General features: G+C 36.0%; 3 protein-coding genes across 5 annotated transcripts; all 3 read left to right on the top strand.

The window, feature by feature from the left end:
- The first annotated feature begins 104 nt into the window (after positions 1-104).
- On the top strand, positions 105-7,262 carry LOC120015207 (60S ribosomal protein L18a). 2 transcript variants are annotated; one of them, XM_038867507.1, is made up of 6 exons: positions 105-459; positions 769-844; positions 1,835-1,949; positions 4,875-4,990; positions 5,081-5,144; positions 6,712-7,262. In XM_038867507.1, the coding sequence occupies exons 1-6, from the start codon at positions 258-260 to the stop codon at positions 7,051-7,053; spliced, it is 915 nt and encodes a 304-aa protein (XP_038723435.1). In that variant the 5' UTR covers positions 105-257; the 3' UTR covers positions 7,054-7,262. The 2 variants fall into 2 exon arrangements, with proteins under 2 accessions (XP_038723435.1, XP_038723434.1); XM_038867506.1 differs by lacking the exons at positions 105-459; positions 769-844; positions 1,835-1,949 and adding an exon at positions 4,235-4,384 and having other exon boundaries at positions 6,712-7,246.
- Positions 7,263-8,075: 813 nt separating this feature from the next.
- On the top strand, positions 8,076-21,088 carry LOC120015443 (transducin beta-like protein 3). Its single transcript, XM_038867874.1, has 14 exons — positions 8,076-8,498; positions 9,325-9,507; positions 10,618-10,767; positions 12,743-12,954; positions 13,146-13,428; positions 14,031-14,165; positions 14,411-14,529; positions 15,717-15,873; positions 17,207-17,453; positions 17,540-17,616; positions 19,009-19,128; positions 19,539-19,669; positions 19,749-19,923; positions 20,406-21,088. The coding sequence occupies exons 1-14, from the start codon at positions 8,202-8,204 to the stop codon at positions 20,766-20,768; spliced, it is 2,649 nt and encodes an 882-aa protein (XP_038723802.1). The 5' UTR covers positions 8,076-8,201; the 3' UTR covers positions 20,769-21,088.
- Positions 21,089-23,822: 2,734 nt separating this feature from the next.
- On the top strand, positions 23,823-26,866 carry LOC120015303 (urease accessory protein G-like). 2 transcript variants are annotated; one of them, XM_038867668.1, is made up of 6 exons: positions 23,823-24,168; positions 24,444-24,504; positions 24,832-25,033; positions 25,389-25,510; positions 25,594-25,699; positions 26,140-26,866. In XM_038867668.1, exons 1-6 carry the CDS (start codon positions 23,915-23,917, stop codon positions 26,517-26,519), a joined length of 1,125 nt encoding a protein of 374 aa, XP_038723596.1. In that variant the 5' UTR covers positions 23,823-23,914; the 3' UTR covers positions 26,520-26,866. The 2 variants fall into 2 exon arrangements, with proteins under 2 accessions (XP_038723596.1, XP_038723597.1); XM_038867669.1 differs by having other exon boundaries at positions 23,829-24,168; positions 25,594-25,698; positions 26,362-26,866.
- Positions 26,867-27,071: the final 205 nt, after the last annotated feature.

Below are 27,071 nucleotides of genomic sequence, written 5' to 3'. Positions count from 1 at the left end.
CAATCAACGAACACTTTGGGCTTAGGCCCAAGTTAATTTCTAGGCTTCGATTCGTAATTTTGTACCTAGAAAAACAGTTGAAAATCACCGCAAAATTTCCCTGAATTCTCTCTTCTTCTTCTGCCCGCTCTGTTGGCCATCTCTAGGGAAGGGGGCCAGAGGTGAAGTGAAATCAACCTCGATCACGGTCATCGTGACCCTCTAACCCTAACTCTGACTAGAAGTTCTACAAAGTATTTTCGAAAATTAGACAAAAAATGAGCGACAACGGGAAGAACAGGGGTCTCACGGCCGACCCGGAGAGGCAGTTCCATTACGGCACGTTTCAAGGCGTGGCAAACTACTATCCTCCGCCTCCTGTGGTGCCGCCTCATCTGGTTGTTGGCATCCCCCAGCCTGTGCCTCCTCAGGCGTCCATCCCCAATAGTCATTTCCCCTACGGCTACCAAACCGTCGCTGGTACGCAAATGTTATTTTTAGTCATGAATTCATAAATCGTAGTTGTTGGTCAATTCGGTAGACAGAAATAGTGAAATTTATTATACACGCAGAATTGGATATTTGTAGAAGAACTGTTTGGTAAAAATATTTGTGGGGTTGTGATTATATACTTTCGCTGGTTTTGAGTAAGTTTGTATAAGAGATTTGTACCTAGTTTTACCTTCAAGCCGGATTTTGTTTTAGAAATTCGAAATTCAATGACTTATTTTATTGACTTGGGTTGATTGAACCTTCTTGATGATGATGATCATTCAATTCTATTTTAAGGTTATGCTGTAACTGAGGGGCGACTGGAAAGAGAGCACCGGATTCCATGCTGTGGTATGGGCATGGGATGGGTCTTGTAAGTTCACATTCTCCTCTATGCGTTCTATTGGATGATGTTTTATTATTTTATCCATATTTGCAGCCCTTTTATAGCCATACATCTGTAAACCATATAGTTTACCTGAAGTTTCAAACTTTGTTGTCTATTGAAGGGGATTACTAAAGCCAGAATTCTATAGTTTGAGATATATCATTGACATACCTCTGTTTACTGAACATATGAAATGAATTTTTTTGTTGTTGTTAAAGCACAAGAGGTCCTTGTTGGTGCACTTCTTCAGTTGTCTACACATCCTAGCTCTAGTCTCTCTTCTCTTGATTCACAGATTTGCGCCCCTTCGTACCATGTCTAGAAATGCAAGTAGAAAATTTACACTCACTCATTAAATTTATGAGCCGTGGCTTTTGAAAAGATTAGTTTGCGCATTTGAGTTTATGAAATGCACATTTGGTACTTAATTAGAATAAGGTGAATAAATGTGGAACCAAGTGAGTAAAATATGGCGGAAAGCATTTTCTGTTTAAAAATAGAACAAAATGCAGTAAGAAAGTTGAATCAATGGCTTAGTTAAGCAAATGCTTTTTTGGAAGCACGTGTTTGGTTCTTTGTGGGAGAGAATCTTATGTCATAAACCCACTTATTGGAACTTTAAATAGGCCGTTTGAGCCATGTTGATATATTATATTGTATGTCCGATTTATCAATTAGTTTAAAATTTGAAATTATTATACTTAGAGAAGTACCACAGCATGGTACATTTAATGATATTTGAATCCATTTTATGTTTACTACTCAAATGGTAAAGGACAATTACAATAGCTTGACTGGGTGGGTACAACTCGATGGAACTTGTTCAAGGTTTTACTGATGTAGACGAACAGAAATCTAGATGTCTGTGCCAATTAAAATGTACTTTATGCAGTCTTTGGAATTTCATGTTTTGGATACACTTGAGGTTTTCCCCTTGCTATAACTGATCATTGTGATTCTCGTTTTTTTTCCAAGGTTTATTATTGGTTTCTTCCTTGGTGGCATTCCATGGTATGTTGGAACTTTCATTCTACTATGTGTACGAGTGGATTACAGAGAAAAACCTGGATATGTTGCCTGTGCAATAGCTGTGAGTGTTTGTTCTCTGTCAATTTATTTCCCTTGCTAGTTGCTACAATGGCATTTTTTATACATTGATCTGCTTTTGTGCTTCATGATTCTTGTAGCATGTAATGAACTTTTCTTCTAGTTTTTATCAATCCCACACCTATCATTAATTTGGTGTGAAAGGGGATTGGGAAGCTTGTAATCGATCTGTAAAATGATGGCTTTATGGTTATATAACCTTATCAAGGCCAGTTAACTCAAAGTTAGAATCCGATAGTTCCCTTTTTGCCTGGAACTTTATTATTTAGCCCTTTGTGTGAGAGTTTGGTATTACCTTTTACATTATCTTTCAGATTGGGTAATCATAGAAGAAATGGCTGATGACTGAAATTAGGTTGGGATGAATGTGTTGCATGGTCTACACTTGGATCTGTTATCCTGTGGCTCTCCTGTATCAAGCATATTTCAGATTGTTACAATATTGTTATGCATGGTGATTGTCAATGAGTATACTATTGGTTCATCCTGCTTGTCTCCGACCCTGCACACTACAAGAGCCTTATGCATTGGAGTTGTTTACCTTTTATTGTTACTCATGGTGACAGTCTATGCAAGTGTTGGGAATTTAGGCTGGGTTTAATCTTGAAACCCCCGTGATTTTCAAATCACATCAATTTCCCCCTGAAGGCTGTTATAGTTATTTCTCACAAATCAATTATATTGTGGGATAATTTGAGCATGGGCTGACCTCACTATCTTTTTTTATGGCTGTGGACTAGGCGATTTTGTTTTCCTGGTAGATGTATTAGTGATGTAAGCCATATCTGTAGGCCTTTTATCCTGGGCTAGTGTTGTGGTTTGATATTCGTTGTGCCACTTTCAGATTTGCATGGTTATTCTAGAGGTGTCGATGTACCTAATTATTAACTTCGGTGCACTACTCTCACATCATACTGCATGAAAAAGATCTTGAGGGCACTATTGATGTTTTCTTTGAAATCTGTGGACTCGCGGTTTAATATGCACGATCATTACCTAGTTCATTTTCATGAATTCGTTTTGCTGCTGCTTTTGCGCATTGCATCATGTTATTTTATCTTAAATGAATAAAAGTTCTAATGGTGCCAAATATTCTCAGTTGGCCTATATGCCGTTTGTTGGGCGGGGGATAATGCCCACTTCTTTTGTCCAAGGCAAACCTTAATACCCACATTAATCGTTGCTTGACCTGCTGCTTGTCAATTTTTATCTATATTGTAACGCGAGTGATAATGGTTATTTGGATTACTGGAACCTTGTAATACATTCTCTCCCTTCAGTGGCTTGTTTATTACGAATCCTTCATTTGGATATGCAATTGTTCAATTCTCTTTTCCTCTGTGCTTATTTATCGCTTGTGTTACTCACCAAAACCTTTTTCTTTCTTCTTTGGGCATGTACAGTCAATTCTTGCTATGCTTGCTGTTACTCTCGGTGCAACAAGAGGATCTAATATTTGGTGAGGTTAATGGGGATGCAGATATGTACACTCAATAAATTCAAAGCTTATCTTTTCAGTTGTAGTCTTGCTTGGAGGGTTGTATTCTTTCACCTAGTGAAAACAAACATGGGGAATGATGGTTATAATCTACACATATATAGCTTGTATAATCCTGGATGAGTACATTTATATTTGGAGAACTTCACTTCTATGTTTTTTTTTTTTTGAATTGAATACCTGCAATGAGTAGGAAATATTGTACTGCAGGTTTCTTGTGCGGTACTTCGATGCCAAAACCATGACGATCATTAAACCCTAAAAAAATTTTCTTCAAGGAACCGGGTGTTATTGTTTGATCCCTCGTTTAAAAAGGGTCACTCCACTCCAGGTGATTTGGGAGGATGTGTGATCCCATAATTTTCTAGAGTCTACAATTTAATTTAATGGTGGAGGCAAAATCGGACAAGTTTTTGAAACGAAAATAGGAATATGGTCTGATATAATATCCCTCTCAAATCATTTGAATATTTTATTCAAATTGTTTGATTTTTTATTTTTATAATTTTAAATGAATTGTAAGGTTTTATATTCAGTTTTGGGTTCGTAAAAACTCTTAAAATTACTCACCATCAAATGCGGTAAAAGCATGATTAAGTTTTAGTCTAGTGGTAGTCTCTAGTAAATTTGATTCTAAATTTATGAGAGAATTAATAAAAAATTTTTTTGAATAAATTTGATTCTAAATTTTTTAAAAATGTATTCTATTTGACTTTATTGACTAAACTAGTCTTATCATGGAGTCGATACACTAGATCATAGCCCAAACATTTTAGGGTTTCTTACTCCGTTCTTCGCCGCTATATATTATTGTCTACCAGAAAAACCCGAGGCGCTTCTGCTACAACAGCGGGCGAGAGATTGAGCGGCACGGATTGCCAAATCCCATCTCCTCTCCCTGGAAAATGGTCACTTTCAGGGTAAGCTCAACAATGAACTCTTTGATGATCTGCCCTCTACGCATTACTCAGTCTCTCTAATTTTTTCTTTCTAATTGGTTTTAGTTTTGTTTGACATGGGAGAACATGAGAATTTGTTAATCTGTTTAACTACCCGACTTCTTGGTTGAGCGTTAAAATTGACACCTTTATTTGCTTTAATTTAGTCTTCTAGGCAATCAATGTGTTAGGTTTTTGAGTGTTGAACGCTTTATCAGTAGTCAGCCTTATTTATGGTCAGCTCTGAACAAGCTGGATCATGGAAGTTATATATTAAATTCGTATTTCCGATTTGTTTTATGAAGCGGGGCTTCGTTGGTTTTTGGTTGCTTTGCGTTCCGTTTGGATGATATTGAAGAAGCTTTAAAATGAGAAATAAATATTAGTTTATTTCTGGGTAACAAAACAGATCTTGGTAGTTAGTATATTATAGGTTTTTCTACTGAAGCTGCTGTTCGTTTGGTTTGTACAGTTTCACCAGTACCAGGTTGTTGGAAGAGGGCTTCCAACTGAGTCGGATGAACACCCAAAGATTTTCAGGATGAAATTGTGGGCAACAAATGAGGTTCGGGCCAAGTCTAAGTTCTGGTGAGTGGACTTCCATTTGATTTTGAATGGCGGTTGTTTGATTTAGTGAAATTGGGGGGTTGGTGGTAATTTGTTATTTGTTCTCATTAGGTACTTTTTGAGGAAGCTTAAGAAGGTCAAGAAGAGCAATGGGCAAGTCCTTGCAATCAATGAGGTATTTGACTAACTATTAGTGCTTTTGCAATTTTCATGACATTGATGAGCATGGTTTAATAGCTAAAATGAACTTTTTCCTACTTTATGAAGCTAGAGAAAGGTTGAAAAACTTTCCATTATGACATCTGGGTATCTTTTGTACTTCAGAATGATAGCATACTTAGGATAAATCATATTCAGGCTATTGGATGGCTACTTGGGATATGGCATGCACCATAATGTTTGTTTTCCCATCCCTGTTAAACAATTGAGAATTAAAGCATTAGTTTTTGAAAAGTTGCATTTTTATTTTTTTTATTTTTTTTCATGGTTCATGTAGAATACTGGGGTTACCATTATGAAAATGATGCAGTCGTTCTGATTATTTGCATAATTATGTTTCTTTGGTTACATGTGGTAATTAGATTTTATTGTTTTTTGCTGTAGGCTATTGCTATTTGTTTCAAAAGTTTTGTAATGTATGTGAATATGTGATTTAGCTTCAGCTGCATTGATGCAATTGAATCTTATTTATTCTGGCGTAGTGTTTTACTTGGACGTTAAGTGCATCATCTTTTGGTGATCCACTTGTTGTGCTGCTGAGATAGAGATAAGTTTATGCTGCTCTCTACATGTGTGAAGCAAATTGAATAGTGGGTTGGAAGTAACCCATTTCCTCGTTTTTTTCATCTTGATGGAGTCCTTGAAGTTTTTTAAGACTTGATGTTTGAGAATTTTCATTTCTTCTTTAGAACATTTTTGCACCTCACTGAAACAAATAAGCCATTGAGGATTGATGCCATGTCTATTTCATGGTGAATTTGTTTCGAGTACTTGATATGCAGGAGGTCTACATAAGGCATTTGATGGCAAATGAATATCTGAAATACTGACCATTAATCATCTTTCTTATGCACCTCTTACTTTTGTATGTCAGTTTTTAACTTCTTGTGTGAATAAGAAAAAGTTGTTGATTGTTTCTTTACCTTAATTGGTTTAAACTTCAACGATTGGTGTGTTTGATACTTTCTTGACAAGATGCTTCTTGGTATGAGTAGTAGTTTGTTAATTTCAGTCATTAGTTGATCTCCTTTATGTTCTCTATTGGATCATCTGAGTCCCCTGTGCTTTGATTAAATCTCCTTTCTCCTTTTGAAGTATAGTCAGCATCACGCAGTGATGCATTTTATGTGATGGTACCATATAGTTTTTCCTTTATTACTTGATTACCTGTTTCTTGAAAACTGATTTCAAGATTAGATTTTGAAAACAATTTTAAGAAATAAAACTAAAAACAAAATTCATTTGGCAAATGATTTTGTGCGGAGAAAGAGGACAGAGGAAAGAGGAAACGGAAAAGAATTTTACAAAACATCAAAATACAGTTTTGGTTTTTGAAAACTAAGAACAGTTTTCAGTTTTACAAAATAATTTCAGAAAACACCCACCCAAACGAATTTTCAAAGCCAAAACAATTTTTGAAAACAGAAAACTGTTTTGGAAACTGTTTTCAAACAGACCCTTAATTGTTTGAACTTACTATAACATTTTATTTTTGTTGGTCTTACATCTGTATATTGTTGCAGATTTTTGAGAAGAACCCTACCAAGATCAAGAATTATGGAATCTGGCTGCGATACCAAAGTCGAACTGGTTATCACAACATGTACAAGGAATACAGAGACATCACTCTTAATGGGGCTGTGGAACAGATGTATACTGAGATGGGTTCTCGCCACAGGGTCAGGTTTCCTTGCATTCAGATTATCAAGACTGCCACCATCCCAGCCAAACTGTGCAAGAGGGACAGCACCAAGCAGTTCCACAACTCCAAGATCAAGTTCCCATTGGTGTTCAGGAAGGTGAGACCACCAACCAGGAAGCTGAAGACCACATACAAGGCTTCAAGGCCTAACCTATTTACCTGATTCTCTATCACCAGCAATTAGTGAGTTAGCAAGAAGTAAAAATTGTGCCGTCTCTTGTTCCCAGAATTACTGCGTATTTTATTTGAAAGATCTTGATAACCAGACTGCAGCTTGTCAGTATTCCTTTTTTTATTTTTTTACATTCTAAGTTTATGGACATGGTACTTTCTTTATGGCCAAGGTATAAACTTCAGCTTTTGTCGTGTGAAGTAGGGAAACTCTGGTACTCGACCTGCTGAAAATGGTGCACAATACGAACAAACAAAACACAGGGATGGCTCGGTGGTTATTCGGTTAACAATCTGGGAGAGATCTACCGTTTCTTCTTCGATTGAGTAAGTTATTGATGAGATTAAAATGTACTTAGATTATCGGTACTTGACTGCATATGAATGAGAGTGGAGGATTTATGAATTCCATATTCACTAGAAATTTCTGTTCAAAACTTAACTATATACATGCCTTTGATGAACAATATAATTTTCAGAGGAGATATTTACTATCTTTGAATACTTTATTTAAAATATACATTCAAATTCGGTAATGAGACTTTATTAAATAAGTTTTTTATTCTTCCTACAAATCTTTCAGTAGATATATCTGGGGAATAATATTTTAAAATTCAAAGCATGATATAACTTGAATGTCTCAATATCAATAGTGCATTGTATGCATTAATTCCAATTTTTCCTCTCTTTCTCCAATAATTGCCACACAAACTCTATTTCAATGAAACTAACCAAGCCCTGTGTAATACGTAATCCAAAATAAGCATTTATATATTCTCATCTTCCAAACATTTACATATTTAACAACATCAGGTCGCAAAATCTATGACAACTGTAAAAGAACAAGTTGGTAAATTAATAGCAGAGCAGAACAAATCATTCGTTTCCTAATAGAAAATCGTAGCAAGATTTTGTAGGGGATTCACTGAACCAAACCGTGAACCGAGCGGACCTAAAAATTTTGGTTCGGTTTGCTAAATATTATTAAACCTGTTCCAGTGGTCTGTTCAATCCCTAGACCCTGGGCGGCGTCAAAGACTCAAAAACCCTACCAATATCCTCTCGTGTGTAGGGCTCAAATACACACGCCTTTGTCTCTTCAAAACTCGCTGAACCGGAACAGATAGCAGCTTTTTCCCAATGGCGTCCGTACAACTGAAGAAGAACTACAGGTGTGTGCCGTCACTGCAGCAATTCTACACTGGCGGCCCTTTTGTGGTGTCATCGGACGGCTCGTTCCTTGTATGCTCCTGCGGGGAGTTGATCAAGATTGTTGATTCGACCAACGCTTCTATTAGGGAGACTATTGAGGGTGATGGGGAGGCGGCTACAGCCTTGGCTCTCAGCCCCGACGACAAGTTACTTTTCTCAGCGGGACACAGTAGGCAAATTAGGGTCTGGGACTTATCCACGTTGAAGTGCGTGCGGTCATGGAAGGTGAGTTTTCACTTGAATTTTGTGTAGGGGTCGATTTTGTTATACAAGTTAGAGGCGAATAGGGTAAAATCTTAGCTAAGTTAAGTTTTTAGTTTTGCGTTATTTTGGGGTCTTCAGTGGCTTCACTAATATAGAAGGAGGTTAGTTGTGCTTTTATGTACAGAGAATTGAAGTTAGATTGTCTGCGTTTTGTCAGTGTGTCATTTGTGGTTTGCAGAGACTCTCTTGTAGGAAAATGTTTTATGTGTTGAGCTGCCTGTGTTCTACTAACTACATTAGTTGCAAGCTGTTTTCGGAGGAAAATTTTAGATGTTTGGTGATTTCTAATGATGAAAAATGAAAATATGCGGAGAAGGCAAAAGTTGCATTTGCAAGGTTGATATATTTGATATTTTGATCATATTCATTCACTCCCATTGCCATTGCCATAGAAAGTGGAGTAAAATTAAAGAAATTTCCAAAAGCCAAAGAAACTTTCAAATTTCAATGTTATAGTTCGAAGATAAACATTCTCTTATGTTGTACTTTTTTCTACAAGTAGCCTTTAATAGAAGTGGTTTCAGTTTTTATATTTGAAAAGGTTCATCTTTTTCTCTCTTCTTTCTACTGAGCATACTGTGGACAGTGGAATATGGAGATTGAAAAACAAAATAAGAATTTCGAAGATTTACTTTTTACTCTTTTATGATTGATATAATTGCTACAAAAATCAAAACTTTTGTAAGACTTTGATGCAATTTTTTTTTGATGTTTTATCTTTTCTGATCTGGTCTCTGTCACCAGATTATAGAAAGTTTGAATGATACATATTTCTGGCTATGAGCAGGGTCATGAAGGTCCTGTGATGGGTATGGCCTGCCACGCATCTGGGGGATTGCTTGCAACTGCGGGAGCTGATGGTAAGGTCCTTGTTTGGGATGTTGATGGTGGCTTCTGCACTCATTACTTCAAAGGTCATAAAGGGGTTGTTAGTAGTGTCATATTCCATCCCGATCCACAGAAACCTCTTGTAAGATTCAACTAGGCCATTTCTACTTTTTATGATTTTTCTACTTCCTTAGCATGTTTCTGGATGTCATAGTTAGTTGGGTTCCTTTTTTGAGATAACTTTTGTACATTCATTACAAGTAACCATATTTTACAGTGGTAATTGAGATCACATATCTAAAAGGGACAATTGTGGAAAAAGGGAGACACCTGAATTAGTCATCAATCCTGTTTTATGTCTATGCTTCCTTCAAGTTGAGCATGTGAAAGTGAAATTAGTGGCTTTTTGGCACCTCATATGGAACACAATAGATGTTCAGGATTTTGAGAATTTGGGTAACAACCAGGAGAAGTGTTCTAAGAAATAAGGATCTACACACATTCACAAATAAGGATTTATGGACATGGACAATTGTACTTCTGAAATGTTATGGAACTGAAAGAGCAGACTCTCTGTATGGAAGAAATTTGGTTAGACAAGATTATTAATGAAAATGACGGCTTTAAGCAATGTGACGGTGAGCACAATGAGCTAATGGTTATTGTTTTGGTAGTAAAGGATGCTTTGATTTATTTTTATACTAAGGACAATTATACATGTTTGTGGAATCTCTGGTTTGCACCTGCGTGGTGTCTCTATAAAACTTTTATATTCAAAAAGAAGAAGGTATATCTCTATTTGTGTGGACAATATATGTATGGTTTATATATAAACATACTTGTAACCCACTGCTTTATGTTTGAAGGGTGAAGACCAATATGTTATGCCTCTTTTCACCAGAGTTCTCGTCGAATTATTACTCTGTCTTGTGTTTCACTTATGCAGTTGTTGATTTTTTTTTCTTTTCACGTGTCTTGCAATCCAACATGGCTTTTGTCAGTTAATGCTGTTATTCTTTATGTTTGTACAGGTATCTATAGTGGCTTTACTACAACGAAAACATGTTCATACTTCATAATTAGAAGTATACCATTTTTGTTGGATTTTCATCATTTACATTAAAAAATTAGAGTTGCCAAGCATGTGATTGAATCTTTCCATAATTCAATTCTTTTCTTCTATTCATATTCGTATTCATGTTGGCCATTAGTTTTAGCTCGCTTATGTTTTGCTTATGAGTGGTGTTTTTAGCTTTTCTCTGGAGGGGATGACGCAACTGTACGAGTTTGGGACCTTCTTGCCAAGAAATGTGTTGCAACATTAGATAGACATTTTTCAACCATTACTTCCATTACAATATCTGAAGATGGATGGACATTGCTCAGTGCTGGAAGAGATAAGGTAGGTTATTATACGCCCATGATGATTTGGTTTTTCTGGTAGATAGTAGAGTTTTTTTATTTTTTATTTTTTAAATTGGAAGCATTTTATACATTGTGAGTCTCGAGCTTCTGCTTTTTGCATATTTTCTTAAATTTGAAGCTGTCAATGGTGGTATGTGTTAACGTTTCAAACTTGAAATTGGGAGATGTGGCCTGTCTGGTGTTCTAAATGGGTATCCCTTGCACCTTTCCCAATTGTGCACATGAGTGAGCATGAATCAGTTGTTTAAGGTTTTGTATAATAGAGTAATTGGGGATTAGTTACACATCCTTTCAAAACCTCCCTATACGATATGCTTTGGATTGTTTCATAATCAATCAACTAGACTGGTACATATCAGCTGTCTGTTTCTTGGAAGATGCATATATATGGTGGTCGGTATAGTTTAATGATAAGACTTTACTAGACCAATTTTCTCAGTTTTTTTGTTGGATAATTACTAAGGTAGAGTAGATGTAAATGGGGAAAAATACTTTCATAAAACAGGCCATGTTTGTTTAGCATTTTCTGTTTCCTGTTTTTAATAATTCTTCAAGACCGAAAGGGAAACAGTTAATTTTCTTTTAAGTAGTTTCTGTGCAAGAAATTGCTTGATTAGCTTGCAGCTGTTCTCCTGCTTACCGCGGGCTCAATGTTCTGAAAACACTAAAAACAATTATTCTTCTTTTCTTCTTCTTGGATGTTTTTCTTAGAACCGTTTTCTGAAAATGTTCTTCGAATACATGACATCTGTATAAATTTTTTTGGAACACCATTTTAGCTCTTCAAATGGTAGCCACACAATGCCCTCCCGGGGGGGGGGGGGGTGTGGATGAGAAATATTTTATTTGTGTTGATTGTGTGAATCAATGATTGTTGGTTCGAATAACGTATAACTTATTCTGTCTTAATTTTCCCTTTTCTTGAACCTTGTGACATTAAGTTTTTGAAGCTTCCATAATTTTTTGATTGAATCAGTAGTATGTTAAGAATTTGGACCGGGGTGAGCCCACGTTACATGGGCCTAACACATGTAGGTTTACTTGGAAATGGAGGAAAACCCTTCTAACTCAAAAGCTTAAGCCTTTGAGTTGGGCCTCCCCATGCCTTATAAACCACACACTTTCTTTCTATTTTTCCAATGTGGGACTTTGTGTCACTCCCTCTCACACACAAGTCCCTTCGAACCCATGCTCAGAGGTGCTCGTCCACTTATCACATCTTTTGCATGTTTAGAGGTGGTGATACACTTGTCACGTTTTACAACGGCGTACAAGATCAAAATAAGATGTAACCCTAGAAAAGGGAAAAGACGAAACAGACCATAAGCAAAGAAGACTAAATAGGACAGTTGACTAAACAAACCACAGACTGACCAAAATAGATAAATAGATAAAAACATATTCATCACAGCAGCAATTCTAGCCAACATAGTAAACTGATAACTGATTTTATCATTGTTTGTGACCCTTCATTTGTGTAGTAGACAGTCTATTGGGAGCAAATAGTGGGAATTATATCATATATATCCATTTCTGCAAAATTTAGAGGCCCATCTTTTTTATTCACATTTGTGAATCCCCTGTTACCTCTTAATGATGTTTTTTGCATTGCTGAACTCTTAAAAATGTCTTGCGCATAAGTGACCTCTTTAAGATCTTTGTCTCTTTTTATAATGCTGAATCGATTTTATTTATTTCTATTTGTAATTGTCATTGCTAAGGATACAGGAATCAAGTTTCAGGTTTTAGTCGTAGCTTGTTCCTGCCATGATAAAATTGTCAACTTCCATAAACACTTATGTTTGAATGCTTAAATGTGCTTCAATTTGATCGGTAGAATTATCAGGGACATCTGTATTATGTTTCTAATTTTTAAAAATTTTGACTGACGAATGTATGTTAATTGTATGTCTCATCAATCAGATTATAATTTTCTAATGTCTTGATTACAGGTTGTGAACTTGTGGGACCTTCATGATTATGGTTGGAAGAAGACTATACCAACATATGAGGTGCTAGAAGCTATATGCGTAATTAATTCTGGGACTCATTTTGCTTCTTCTCTTGATAAGCACAATCAGCTAACTGGGAAGAATGGTGGGTCGGGACTTTATTTTATCTCAGTTGGTGAACGCGGGATTGTACGAGTTTGGTACTCTGAAGGGTAATACTTTATTTTTTTTGATAAAGAGGGTAATGCTTATTTGCAATTTTGCATATTTTGAATGAAATCTATCTTGTATGAATGAAGCAGGGACTCCTTGGGGATTGTTTGAATTTGCTGGTCCTTGAGACTATTTCCTACTAGTCTCAATTGTTTCCAAAAAACTGATTTTCTTATTATCATTTTGACAGTGCAGTTTGTCTGTATGAACAAAAGTCCTCGGATGTTATGGTTAGCTCAAACATGGATGAGTCAAGAAGGGGCTTCACTGCTGCCATCATCCTTCCCTTAGATCAAGGATTGCTTTGTGTGACTGCTGATGAGCAGTTTCTTTTCTATTCCCCAGTGGAACATGAAGAGAGGCTGAATTTAGTCTTAAGTAAAAGGCTTGTGGGAAATAATGAAGAAATTGTGGATGTAAAGTTTCTGGGGGACGAGGAAAAGTTTCTCGCTGTTGCTACAAATCTGGAGCAGGTGACATGCCAGATTTCTTTATAAATGTATCTGCGCAGAATCATAGGGATATAAATAGATAGATAATTTGATTCTAACGTAACTTAGTTGGTTCTAAATAGAAGATTAAAGTCTACTGGTGGCATTTAAATTGTTTGCAAAGTTTTGACATTGACCACAATTCTCTGATCTTAAGTGAGGTTTGGTACTTGTTATATCCTCTTGCTGCGTATTGCCTAGATACAAGACTTGAACATTCTCAAGGCATGCCTGTACTGTAATCTAAATCACCCGACACCCATTGAACAACTTGAGCAGCATAATTTTGCTAGAGTTTATGATTTTGTTTGTTAAGATATGCATATAGTCGAGGGATAGATAGTTTCTTAGTGTTTTCTATTATGTACATCAAGCAAAACTTGTACCATTCAAAAGGTGCATCAAAGCCATCCCATTTTTGTCATATATCGTTTAAGATTGTTTGCCTGCTGTAGGACAATTAAGTGTGAGACTTATTGAAATTACTAGCAAAATTGAATTGTGTGTGGGACGGACATAATCCATTATGAACTTTGAAGTCATTAAGGTTCGTTCCTAACTTGTGAGTATTTGCATGCTTGCAGGTTCGAGTCTATGACCTTGCTTCCATGTCATGTTCCTATGTCTTGGCAGGTCATACTGAAATTATTCTGTGCCTAGATACCTGTGTTTCAAGTTCTGGAAGAACACTTATTGTCACAGGAAGTAAGGACAACAATGTAAGCTTCTCTTATATTTGCCTGTCTGGCTATTCTAGAACAGTTACAGTAGTTTTTGTCATTGTTTCATTTATGCCTCAATTGTTTTAATTTGCATGTACAGTTCTACGTAGAAAATGCTCTGGTGGGGTTAATTTTTTTGTGTACCCATTAATTACATTCTTAGGCAATCTCTCTCTCTCTCCCTCCCTCCCTCTCTCTCTCTATGATGTGTTAAAGACGACTTGACTCTGTTTGCTTTATAGGTAAGGCTGTGGGATTCGGAAACAAGAAGTTGTGTTGGAATTGGCACTGGTCATATGGGAGCTGTAGGAGCTATTTCTTTTTCAAAGAAGGGGCGTAATTTCTTCGTTAGTGGCAGTAGGTCAGAACTATTTCTATGAACCTGTTCTCTATAGCCTCTTTATTTGCAATGCAATCTACGCTCCATTGATCTGTATTCTTTGGGCTCTTTTTTCCCTTGCAGAAATGATCTATAGAGTGTTTTAACTGATTAGGTTGCTTGAAAAATTTTGATCAACTGGCATGCATGACAATCTATGACTAAATTTGAATTTGGTAGATGTATTTAGATTTAGCAAGGATATTGTTGTAAGATGTTACAAATTGTGCAGTTAATCCTCATTCAGTCATTAGTAGCTGTTATATTTGTGCTCTGACCATGAGTCTGTGCTATTTGAATAAGATCTTGGGTTGTAGTTTTTACCTGAAAAATACTCTTATCTTGTAAACAAGGAAAAGTTCCTTGTTGTTTGACTTGTGGTGCGGAAGAGACCTGATCACTACTAGCAGAAAAAGAAACATGAAGGCTTGTAATTTAATGATGACTCGTATTATGGTTTTCATACATACGATAGTGGCATTAGGTAGAATAGGCCATGAAAAAGCTGGAGCACACTTTGTCTCTCTGTACATCTTGAGCATTACTTTTGTGTAAGATTAGTTATTAAGTCATGAGCACACTCAACCAAACATTCACTGGTTCTAATTTGGTTATATCGGATATCTATATGCTACTCATGGACTGCTTTTATAATCCCTCCTTGTTCCCGAAAACAATACTTCATTACTTTCACATAGGATGATGGTAAAATGCATCATTTTGCAGATGGGTTTGTGGCATTATGATCTTTTTTGTCTCATATCATTGGGGATGCCATGGATAATAAGCTACTATATAAACCTTGTCAAGTCACAGCTTGAGGATTGGATTTTATGGAATGTTTATATGTCACAATCATGAAAACAGGTGTTTGTTAAATACTGAAAATTCTGATATTTCTCCTACGTCTTATGCCATTTCTTTTTTTTTTGTCCAGCCTGATGGTGATTCTGTAGTTGCTTTCCTGATATGCCTTGGAACTAATTTGCACATTCTCTTGATGTTTTGCCACTTGTAAATGATTTAGTGTAACTCATTTTTTTGCTTTCACCACTTCATGAGATTTGGCATTGAGCATCCTCTAGCACTGTTTGATGCATATTAACTTTTTTTTTTTGGCTTAGATGATTGTTTTGTTGTGATATAACATATATCATTATTTTGTTCAGTGATCGTACCATTAAGGTATGGAGTTTAGATGGTATCTCAAATGATTTGGAACAACCTGCCAGTTTGAAGGCGAAGGCTGCTGTAGCTGCACATGATAAGGATATAAACTCTGTGCATGTCGCTCCAAATGATAGTCTAGTTTGTAGCGGTTCTCAGGTTGGTAATTAACTTATTATTGATTACAAGTTTACTCCGATAAGAATGGTTTAGCTCTTAAAAAATGTTCAAAAAAATTCTTTCCATTTAAAAGGAAAATTGTTTCTTTGAAGCTATAGGAGGGTGGGAGAGTCCGTGTACATGTTTCTCATCATCATCATTCAAGCCTTTGTTCCAAAATGTTGGGGTTAGCTACATGAGTCTATGAGAAAATCAACACGAATCCACTAATATTCGTTTCTGCTATTCATTTCTAACTAGGATCCTACGATCATCAATTGTTATCGAATTCCTATCCTTTCTTACTACTTCAAGCCGTGACTTTTTAGGTGTTCTTCTTCATGTTCTACTCCACCTATACAAATTCTCTCGATTCTTTTCACTGCCACACTGCACTCTACTTTGTACATGCCCATACATCTAACGAAGTATTTGCATTTCTTTTACATACATTTTTTTGATATCTTGTCTCTTAATAGTCCAACACTCAGAATTATACATCATTGCGGATTGTATATCTAACCTATAAAGTTTCTTTTCAACCTTAAAGGAATCCTTCAATCACATAAAACCCCATATGCACTACTCCACTTCATCTGCCCGTTTTTAATTCTATTAGCTATGTTTTCACCAATGTCTTCGACTCTTCGTCATCTTGAAAATCAAGCCAAAATATTTAAATACCTTAATTTTTATTACTTCTCTCCCATCTAATTCAATTGTTTATTAGGTGTACGTGTTTCTACAAAAAAAAATTATTTTCTTCTTTGCTTTCTAAACAATATTGTTCAGTCTCTGTGGGGAATCTTTTATTAGTTAGACTCTAAGACTATGATCTTAAAGGAAACAATTCCTGTCCACAATGCGTCCAGCCGTCCACAGTGGAGGCGGGGTCAGAGAATGGCCAGTTGCACATAGCTTACCCTTGCATTGTGTATAGGCTATTTCAAACATTCAGTAAAATTAAATTTATGTATCCATTATTTTTCTTTCTGTTTGGATGTTTATTTATTCTCTATTTCTTGATTTTTGTTTAATAAGTTACACGGTTATATACTTTATTCTTTGAGGGAAAGGGTAACGTACTTTGCATCATGTGCAGTACATTACTAACTTTTTTTTTTTTGATAAATCAGGCCCCCACAGGGGAAACTATTCCCAGGACCCCACCCAAATTCCCTCACCTCACTCCTACCCGATAATCAAACCCGGCACCCTACTGTTCCTCCATGATTCTCAAGTGTGAAGAACTTGATACATGCTCATTTTGACCTTTCTTGAATTGAAAAATATTTTTTTCCCTCACAACTTTGTTTGAATGTTTCTTTGTCAGGACCGGACTGCTTGCGTGTGGAGGCTTCCGGATCTGGTATCTGTAGTTGTACTTAAGGGGCATAAAAGAGGAATTTGGTCGGTAGAGTTTTCACCAGTTGATCAATGTGTCATAACAGCATCTGGTGATAAAACTATAAAGATCTGGGCTATATCTGATGGTTCATGCTTAAAAACATTTGAGGGGCACACATCAAGTGTATTAAGAGCATCGTTTCTTATCCGTGGGACCCAATTTGTTTCTTGTGGTAATGTTGCTGAATTGTTCTGGTTTACATTTGAGAGACCTGATTTAAATTGCTATCTTACTGAAGGAATTTCTAATACTTTGTAGGTGCTGATGGTTTGGTAAAGTTGTGGACAGTTAAAACTAGTGAATGCATGGCTACATATGATCAACATGAGGACAAGGTCATTGATAACCATTTTTTTGGCTTTTAATTATTCATATCCTGAAGAGTTCATTATTATTATTTTGTACAGGATATTTTTTGATGCTGGTATGGATATATAGAACTTTATTTTACATAAGATTTCAAACATACACATTTGACCAATTCTACATTGGTTTTTCCCCTTTTATTCATTAAGTTGCTATATCACTTTTTTCATGTTGCAAAGGCTTTGAAGTCAAAATATGAATCTAAAAATTGATCCGCAATGAAGTCAATGGAGTGAATTCAATGACATTAAAATGGAAAAACTTTCGGAAGAGTTGGTATATAACTTAGAAGCATATCTAAAAAGATTTACGGAATTACTGTTCTATTCAGAAAAGAAAAAAGAATAGAAAGGACAACCATCGATGTACATACTACATGGTCTGGGAGGAGTTGGGGGCAGGAAATAGGAAATGACTGATTGACTGTTCTTTACCCATAGAACGCAATTCCTTTGCACCTGTCATAACTGTATCTGTTCTATTTGGGGTAGGTAAAATGTGCATTAGTTGTCAGCTTTAGAAAGTTAAATTTTCGGCTTTCGCACATAAGGCAGCTCTTTCCTATATGTTTTGATGTCTGGGAAAAGAATGAATGGTTGGTGATGAATTAACATTTTATTGTTCCTAAGTTGGGAAAAAAAATTCAATAGGAGGATTTGATTATCAGTTTGTTTAAATTGGGGAAATTACTTTTCTGATTTGGTCTTCGAACATTTTGTGGTTTGTGATAAACTAACAATATTTATTTCTTAAGTTTATAGTTTTTCAATAGGAGGGTCAAATTAAGTTATTGATTTGTTTTGATTGGGCTAATGGCTTGCTTGATTTGGTGGTTAAACATTGGGATGGTGTTGTTTCACTATATCTGTTACACCGACACATGCACATGTTCATACTTATTATTTGTATAATGAACATAGACATTTATCGGTCTTCCTTCTGATGTCTCCAGAGAACACATGCTTTCTACAATTTACTTCAAAATTTTACTTGTTTGGACTTAAAGTTCTTACATGTTCCTAATTGCTTGTAGTGAATATTCTAACTAATTTTTGGCCAGCTAGAGTTTGATTGCTTGGCTATTGTTTATTCAGTTTAAAAAATACTAGAACTTTTCTCTCATTTTTTAGTACATATTTGTACAGTTATAACAAAGTGGGATGAAAGCTACAGAATGTATTCAGTTGACAATAACTAATTAACTATATTGTGATTAAGCCTTTTTTTTTTCTTTCTCATCTCTGTGACCCATAATACTTTTTAATTTCATTCTGACATTGCCTGGTTCATGGTTTTGTTTTTCAGTGATCCTCTACAATAACATTGTCATGTTCTTCTGCTCACTAGTTTTTTCTCTGCAGGTTTGGGCCTTGGCTGTTGGAAAGAAAACAGAGATGTTTGCCACTGGTGGCAGTGATGCTCTTGTCAATCTTTGGTTTGATTCAACTGCTTCTGATAAAGAAGAAGCTTTTCGTAAAGAGGTGAGTCCTTGCAGCAACTCGATATGGTGCCTCTGCCTCTCTTCTTTTCCAACTTCAGAAAATTATGGATATGGCATGCCACTAGTTGTTTTCATTGTTTCTTGCCTGGGGTGAGCAATTGCTTCAAATCTGATCCATTTTAGTTTGTAATAGTTGTGGTTTTGTTTCAGTGCTTACTATGGAATCAGTGGTTTGCTTGGGGTAGTTAATGTAGTAATGTTTAGGCATGTGGTTCTTTCTGATTTAAAACACAATCGACACTGTAACCATGGGGAAAATAATGTTAGTGCAGAGAATTCTTCAACTACAGGCCTCGGAATGGTGTAGTTTAAATATATTTCTGTTTATTTCAGTTACTTCCTTTTTGGAAAATCTCACTGGTGACTTAATCAACCTTAATGTGAATACAGGAAGAAGGGGTTTTGAGAGCACAAGAATTGGAAAATGCTCTTCTAGATGATGATTACACTAAAGCCATCCAGTTAGCGTTTGAACTTCGGAGGCCTCATAAACTCCTAAGCTTATTTACTGAACTTTCCAGGTCAGCAAAATTTCTGAATGCTTTTGTCGACTTTTTATGATTGCGATATCTTATAACTTATAAGCCTGCTACTACTCAGGAAGAGGGAGGCTGAAGATCAGATGGAGAAAGCCTTTCGTGCTCTTGGCAAGGAAGAGTTTCGTCAACTTATAGAGTATGTTCGTGAATGGAATACCAAGCCAAAGCTGTGTCATGTAGCACAATTTGCGCTTTTTAGGATCTTCAACATCCTTCCTCCAACAGAGATTCTTGAGGTACGAGTACTTGTGCTCTGTTTTCATTTGTTAAATAAGAAAGTGTTGCTTTGGATATTCTAGCATTTTCTTGTGGATTATGTTTGTTGTTAGTTTTTCGTTTCTTTTTTTTTTTTTTTTAAACTCCAAATAATGCTTTCCTTAGGGTGTCAGATAGTGGCGTAATTAAACACATCGCTGATGGATTGATTGGGACATTAAACTGAAATGCAGTGGATGTTGTAGTTTGATGTACTCCAATATTAGAAGAGTGATTTCTTACCTGGAGGCAGTAGATGTTTTGAGATTTTCTGTGCTGTTATGCCTCTTCTTAAATCTTAACACTTCCTATATTTCCTCCTTCCCCTAATGACACTTTCTTAGAAGCCCCTTGTCTGTGTGTATACTAATGGTTTTTTTGGTTCTAAAGTTAAAATTATTTCTAGATTTGCAAAATGGTTATTTTCCTGTTCAACATTTTCTGTTTGATAATGATGTTTCAGATAAGAGGCATTGGTGAACTCCTTGAAGGTCTTATCCCGTACTCTCAGCGACACTTTAGTAGGGTAGACAGACTTGTTAGGAGCACTTTCCTACTGGACTATACTCTTACAGGAATGTCAGTTATTGAACCAGAATCTAACACCCAACCTAAAGATGAATCGTTGACGCATAATGAAAGCAAGACCATGGATGGCATGCTTTCAGAGGAACACGCTGATGAAGAGGAAAAACATACTTCTGAAGTAGTAACAGAGAAGACAGTCTCAAAGAAACGGAAATCTCTCAAATCCAGAGATAGTTCACATAAGAAAGTTAAGGGTTCGAGGCATAAGAATGACACTGCAATTTCATTACAGGCTTAACACTGCAAATGCTTTTCTCATTATCTTCTTGGTTGCTTCTTGAAGGTTGGCATTTGTTCTTCTAAATATGCCATTTTCTTCCCAGTCAGTTGTGGAAAGTGTTTCCTCCCAATTTTGACACTAATCCAATCTGGTGGCTTTGTTAGAGAAACTTTGTACACTAAATTATAGTCAATATTGTATAACCTTGGATTTTTCTGTTGACAAGGATGGAATAGGAGCTTCATTTCTTTTGACTACCCTCTTATAACAAAATTTTGAGGTATTATACAGTAATTGTAGGTGCACCATTGAAATTGCTATTATAAACTTTACGCATATGAAACGTATAACTCATGCATCCTTGTTAGATTGATAATTATTTGTATACGGTGGTGGATTTTGATCCGAATTGGAGCACAATTAAGCAGCGGAGGGGCAATGCCTTTGGAATTTTTTTTCTTTTTGAGTTATTTATGTGACAAGAAAATAATCAGTAATATATTACCTCTATTTATCATAATTGTCTCTGAGTTTTTATCACAATTATCTTTAGAGGGAGATTGAGATTTGTTGGGTTGCTTGATAGAACAAATCACTTAAAAGGCATAAAAAAGAGAGAAGCAAAGGCACACACACTACAACATGATAAAGTGTTGATGAAAGACATGTTACTGGTGGGTTTATATAATTATATGAAAATTTTTAAATTTTTTTTTTTATAAGATGTTTATTCAATTTCTCCTCTCTTTTATTTTTTAATTTTTTTTTAAATTTTGATAATAACATAAACCCACTAATCTACTCTTAAAACATATACAAGATCCGAAGTTTGATTTTCTTTTCTTTTAAAAATGAATAACATAAGGGGGAAAGTATGGATAGACCATTAAAAAATAGGATCGTTTACAATTAGGTCATTGGAAATTTTTTTTTTCCAATCTTGTCAAACCATCCTCAATACTAATATTTTCCCATAACGCAAGTACATAACTTTTTCTATACTATTATTCCACACAAATTTTTGTTACATTATTATGCATACGGCGTGAGTATTGGTACCCCTCTTTTTTGTTTTATAAACCCCCATTAACATTGACAAATGACAATTGATTTGATTGACATTGATTAACAAAAAATAAGGATATGATATAAAATCTGAAAATTTTCTTGTCTAAATTGTTGCTGACTACGACTACTCCCCTTTCTTATTGTCGACTTCGACAACTACCACTTTTTTCTTGATTTTCATTTTAAGATTTTTTTTTATGTTTTTTTTATTTTTTACTTCTGAGTTATCTAATTCTCAAAAATTTAATGAATTATAAATGGAATATGTCCAATCATAACCACCAAGTAACGGGACTGTTTGGAAGAGGTTTTTTACTAGTATTTATACTACTTGCTAGTATAAATGTTAGTTACCATCCAAACACTATTTTTGTGCACATATGCCGAGACATTTTCATCAACATTTTATACTACTTTTACAATGCTACTTATATGAAGCATTTCCCTAGCATTTGCATGAGAATTGTCTATTTTGTCCCCATTAAATCTACTTATTCCCATTATACCCCTGTGATTGTCAATTATTAATTAATTATGTTAGATAAATTAATTTTTATTTTTAAGTACATTTATATGTCTATATTACAACTAAAATGCATGTTACCCCTGCATGTAATTTATTCAATATGCTACATATCACAAATGTTAACAGTAAAAGTTCAACCAAACACCTACCCAACATTCAAGCAACATATCTGTTATTAAAATTATCCAGCATTTCTGCTACTTTACAAATGCTCTAGCAAACTAGCCCAACATTTCGATACTCAAACAAATGAGGTAAATTATAACACTGTGATTTCAAGAGGAAATATAAATCGTCTACACTTAAATAAATGCTTCTAGTAGTTTTGTGTACGACATAACTCATGCAGCTGAGCAATCTTATATGTACCTAAAGCATTAATGGGAGACCTTGGGTAACCGTTTGTCAAGATAACTTGGACAAAGTGATTATTGTTAACGAAACCGATAGTGATATAAAAAATTATATTAAATTTTTTTTATCATTACATTTTATTTCATATGAGATTATATTTAAGGAGTATTTTTAATTGGCACCCCAATATTTAGTAAATACACCCAAAATTTTGTTGATATCTGTGCCGATACTGTCTTGGTCTGTTGCCTTTGTTTTATTTTTATAACCACAAGCATAAAAATGTTTCAATATACACATAAATTTTCATTTTTTATTTGCATTTTATGTTAATATAAATTTATTTTATTTTTATTACTACGAACATACTTACCTACCAGCATTATCATCATATCACTATACCAAAATATCTGGACCACTCATCAAACACACACTCTCTCTCTTCTTCTTCTTGACTTCCCAAGAATAATGTAAGCGTTTGGGAGTGCTGTGAGGTGTGGTGAGGTGCTGTGAGGTAAAAAGCTGTGGTGCTGTGAGGTGAGTTGAAACGCAAAAGCTGTTTGGCGTGTCACAAAAAACTGTGGTGCTGTGAGGTGTGTTGCAACTGAACGCAGTGCAAACGCACTGCCAAACACGCTCAATAACATCACACGGGTTGGTCAAAAATTCCACTCACCCCGTGTGCCCACATTGGCCTTGGGTAGGGACCCAGATTGAATATATTTGGATTGATCAGAGAGCTAGGAATTATAATAGATAAGAAATGGGGGCCACGTCTAGTCATTGTTGGTGTGTGAGTAGTGAAATATTTAATAATGTGATGTGACAGTACTAGGATCTTAGGTTAACAATGAGATCAGTGCATTTCTGTCTCTTTTTACATAAATTCAAATCATGAAGCTCGAATCCCGATAAAAGGAGTGTAGGAAGTAAAAATAGAGGGTGCGTAAATCAGGACCCTTATGCATATCATTTCTTTTCTCCGCGCTGGAAATTATGGTAGAGATGATTAGTATTTATAATAGACTAATAATGTGTTTGAATTGACCGATGGAAAAGAAAGGAACGAGAGTTTCTTTTTAATTTCTTTATTTGGGTGGTACCGCTCAGCGCAAGTGAAGCGGGCCCGCTAGGTCGTCTACTTTAAGCCGAACAAACCAAGAACTGCTCGCCCTCCTCCCACACTGAGTATACATTTGCAGTCTGCACTAATAAAATGGCTTCGCAAGATCATCACCACCACCATGACCACAATCACCATGACCATCATCATCAAGATCACACTAATCCGACGAATTCATGGGTAGGTGTAGACGGGAAGGTGTACCATAGCCATGATGGACTGGCAGCACACTCACACGAGCCCATATACTCGCCTGGCTACTTCAGCAGAAGAGCTCCGCCACTCATCAATAGGGATTTCAATGAGAGAGATTTCACTGTCGGTATCGGCGGCCCTGTCGGTACTGGGTATTTCCTATGTTCTTCAATTTTTCATTCAAACCAATATTGCTATCATAATTGGTCGTTCACTTATTAGAGAGAGCTCTCGAAGTTTCCACTGGAATTCTTCAAAAGTAATGTATTGCAGTCGACTTATTATAGATGGAATTTTGATTTCATGGAAATCTTTTTTTTTTTAATAGTAAATTTTGAGAGCGATTTCATGGTAAGTTCAGGCATCAGAAAATATGACACGAGCTAACTATATGGACTCTGATTAAATGCCTTGTTGTGCTGTACAGGAAAACGGCATTGATGCTGGCTTTGTGTAGATATTTAAGGGACAAATATAGTCTTGCTGCAGTAAATATAATCTGTAAATAGTTCACTGGGTTTTTGTTATCAATCTGAATTTTTATTAGTTCCCATTCTAGTTCTATTGAGTTTCTCATGGATTTGTGTTACAATTTTGTGTAACAGCTACTTATTTTGGTAAATGCTTGGGTCTGTGGCTCTGTGCCTCAAAGGCTCTAAGTTCTGTTGGTTAATCCCAGAAATCAAGTACTTAGAACCAATGAATTACTATGAGTTGATGATCTCGTTTTATCATTTTTCCCTTCCGCATTTTTCATTGACCCATGTCAATGATTATTCAAATGGAAGACAGATTAATAAATTTTATTATTTCAGGTGACAAATGATATATTCACGAAGGAGGATGGTGAGTTCTTGGTTAAGAATGGGGCGCTTCCTGAAGAAAGAATACGTGCTGTAGAAACTGGAGGATGTCCCCATGCTGCAATTCGTGAAGACATCAGCATCAATCTTGGCCCTCTGGAGGAGCTTTCTAACTTATACAAAGCAGACATACTTCTTTGTGAATCTGGTGGAGGTAATTTCAAATTTCAATGGATACAAATTCTGGTTATGTACTTTTCTTGCAGTGATGCTATAATGGACTTACATTTTTCTCATTGCACGTCAGTAATTGGCTTTGGTGGTCAACTTCAAACTGCTGCGATAAAATTTAGATCCTCTTTGGCTCTGGCATATATATTGACCAAAACAATATCCCCTCTTTCCTTCTCCTCTGAGCTATTTGGCATATCTCATGCGCATCCTACATACTCGTGCCATTCCGAGTATCCGGTACCAGAATTTATTTCTTATCAAGGAAACAATTCATAATTTATTTGGCTGAATTCAATGTGGTTTTAATATTATCATACATGCTGGTCTTACTGCAGATAACTTAGCTGCCAACTTCAGCAGGGAACTGGCTGATTACATTATATATATTATAGATGTATCTGGTGGTGATAAAATTCCTCGAAAAGGGGGGCCAGGCATTACCCAGGCTGATCTCCTTGTATGTGATTTCCTACTTTTCTGCTTCATAATATCTGCAGAAGTAAATATGGTCATCTAGCATCCTAATTACATGAATATCAGGTAATAAACAAAACAGACCTTGCACCAGCAGTTGGAGCTGACTTAGCAGTCATGGAACGGGATGCTCTCCGCATGCGTGATGGAGGGCCATTTGTCTTCGCTCAGGTTGGTTGCACACATTTTTCTTTCTTTCAATAGCATCAGTTGTGTGTAATAATACTATATTTTCTGTTAGGTTTTGGAATTTATGGTGCTGTGTAGATTTTCTTTTTTGTTTCTATTTCAATATTTGGGACATGTGTGACAAATTTTCTCATTCCCATATAAGCTGTCAAATGCAAGACACACCATAATGCTAATATAAATCTATGTTATATAATTGCATTTCCTAGTTTAATAAGACAGAACACCCCGTTATTGAATTCCCTCCGAACTCCTTGAATCCTTCCACCACCAGACTTCTCATCCACTTTGGCTGTTTTGGAAGATCTGAATTGTGCGGAAGATCCTGTGACCAACATCATGAGATTTATAATATCATTGGCCTTGCCACAGGAGAACTTAAGATTTCATGTACTTAATACAAGTTTTGCATATATATTCAAGTGAAGCATGGGGTTGGTGTGGGGGAAATTGTGACCCACGTTTTACAGGCTTGGGAAGTTGCAACACTGAATTTCTCTGCTAAGGCAGCGCTTATTTTGTTGTACTTTATTTTCCATAAAACACATCCTGATGCATTAAGATATAAGTCGGTTGAGTTCAGTTACAATTGTGAGTCTTTGTCTGTGAACTGCAACTCACCTGTATTTGAGCTGGCTAAGACAGAAGAAGTTGGGTGCAAGATTTTTGAGCAGAACCCTACCAAGATCAAGAACTATGGAATCTGGCTGCAATACCAAAGTCGAACTGGTTATCACAACATGTACAAGGAGTACAGAGACATCACTCTTAATGGGGCTGTGGAACAGATAGATGTACACTGAGATGGGTTCTCGCCACAGGGTTAGGTTTCCTTGCATTCAGATTATCAAGACTGCCACCATCCCAGCCAAACTGTGCAAGAGGGACAGCACCAATTTGATGTGATTTTGTTAATATAATATGGGAGCTCGATTCTGCGATTTTGTTAATAATCTGTGTTGGGGATTACCAAAACCAAACAGATGTTTTCATCCTTTTTAGTCATCTGCAACAAGGAATGAGGAATCTCATCTCGAAGATATGTGAGTTGATTCCAAATTAACAAGAATATAGGAACTCAAAACTATCTGTGTGATTCGTCCCTGTATACTCTATGTTTCATATTCATATATGAATACAGTGAAAATAATTTGTTTGGTTATTAGGCAAATAATTATAATGTATTTGTGTATTATATCAGAAAATATATTATCATTCAAGTTATACAGCGTTGTGATGGGCACTGCCTAAACAGTATACTGGGCCCATGGCACGGCCTAAAATGTTAGGGGGGTTTTCTTTGAAACTTTGATGGGCTTGATGGGCCTAGTTATGGCACGGCCTTATATGGCTCA

Source organism: Tripterygium wilfordii, chromosome 14 (assembly GCF_013401445.1).
Source record: "Tripterygium wilfordii isolate XIE 37 chromosome 14, ASM1340144v1, whole genome shotgun sequence".
NCBI classification, from domain to species: Eukaryota; Viridiplantae; Streptophyta; class Magnoliopsida; order Celastrales; family Celastraceae; genus Tripterygium; species Tripterygium wilfordii.
The sequence above is the reverse complement of the archived record's forward strand: the minus strand, read 5'-3'. Positions and strand labels throughout refer to the sequence as shown.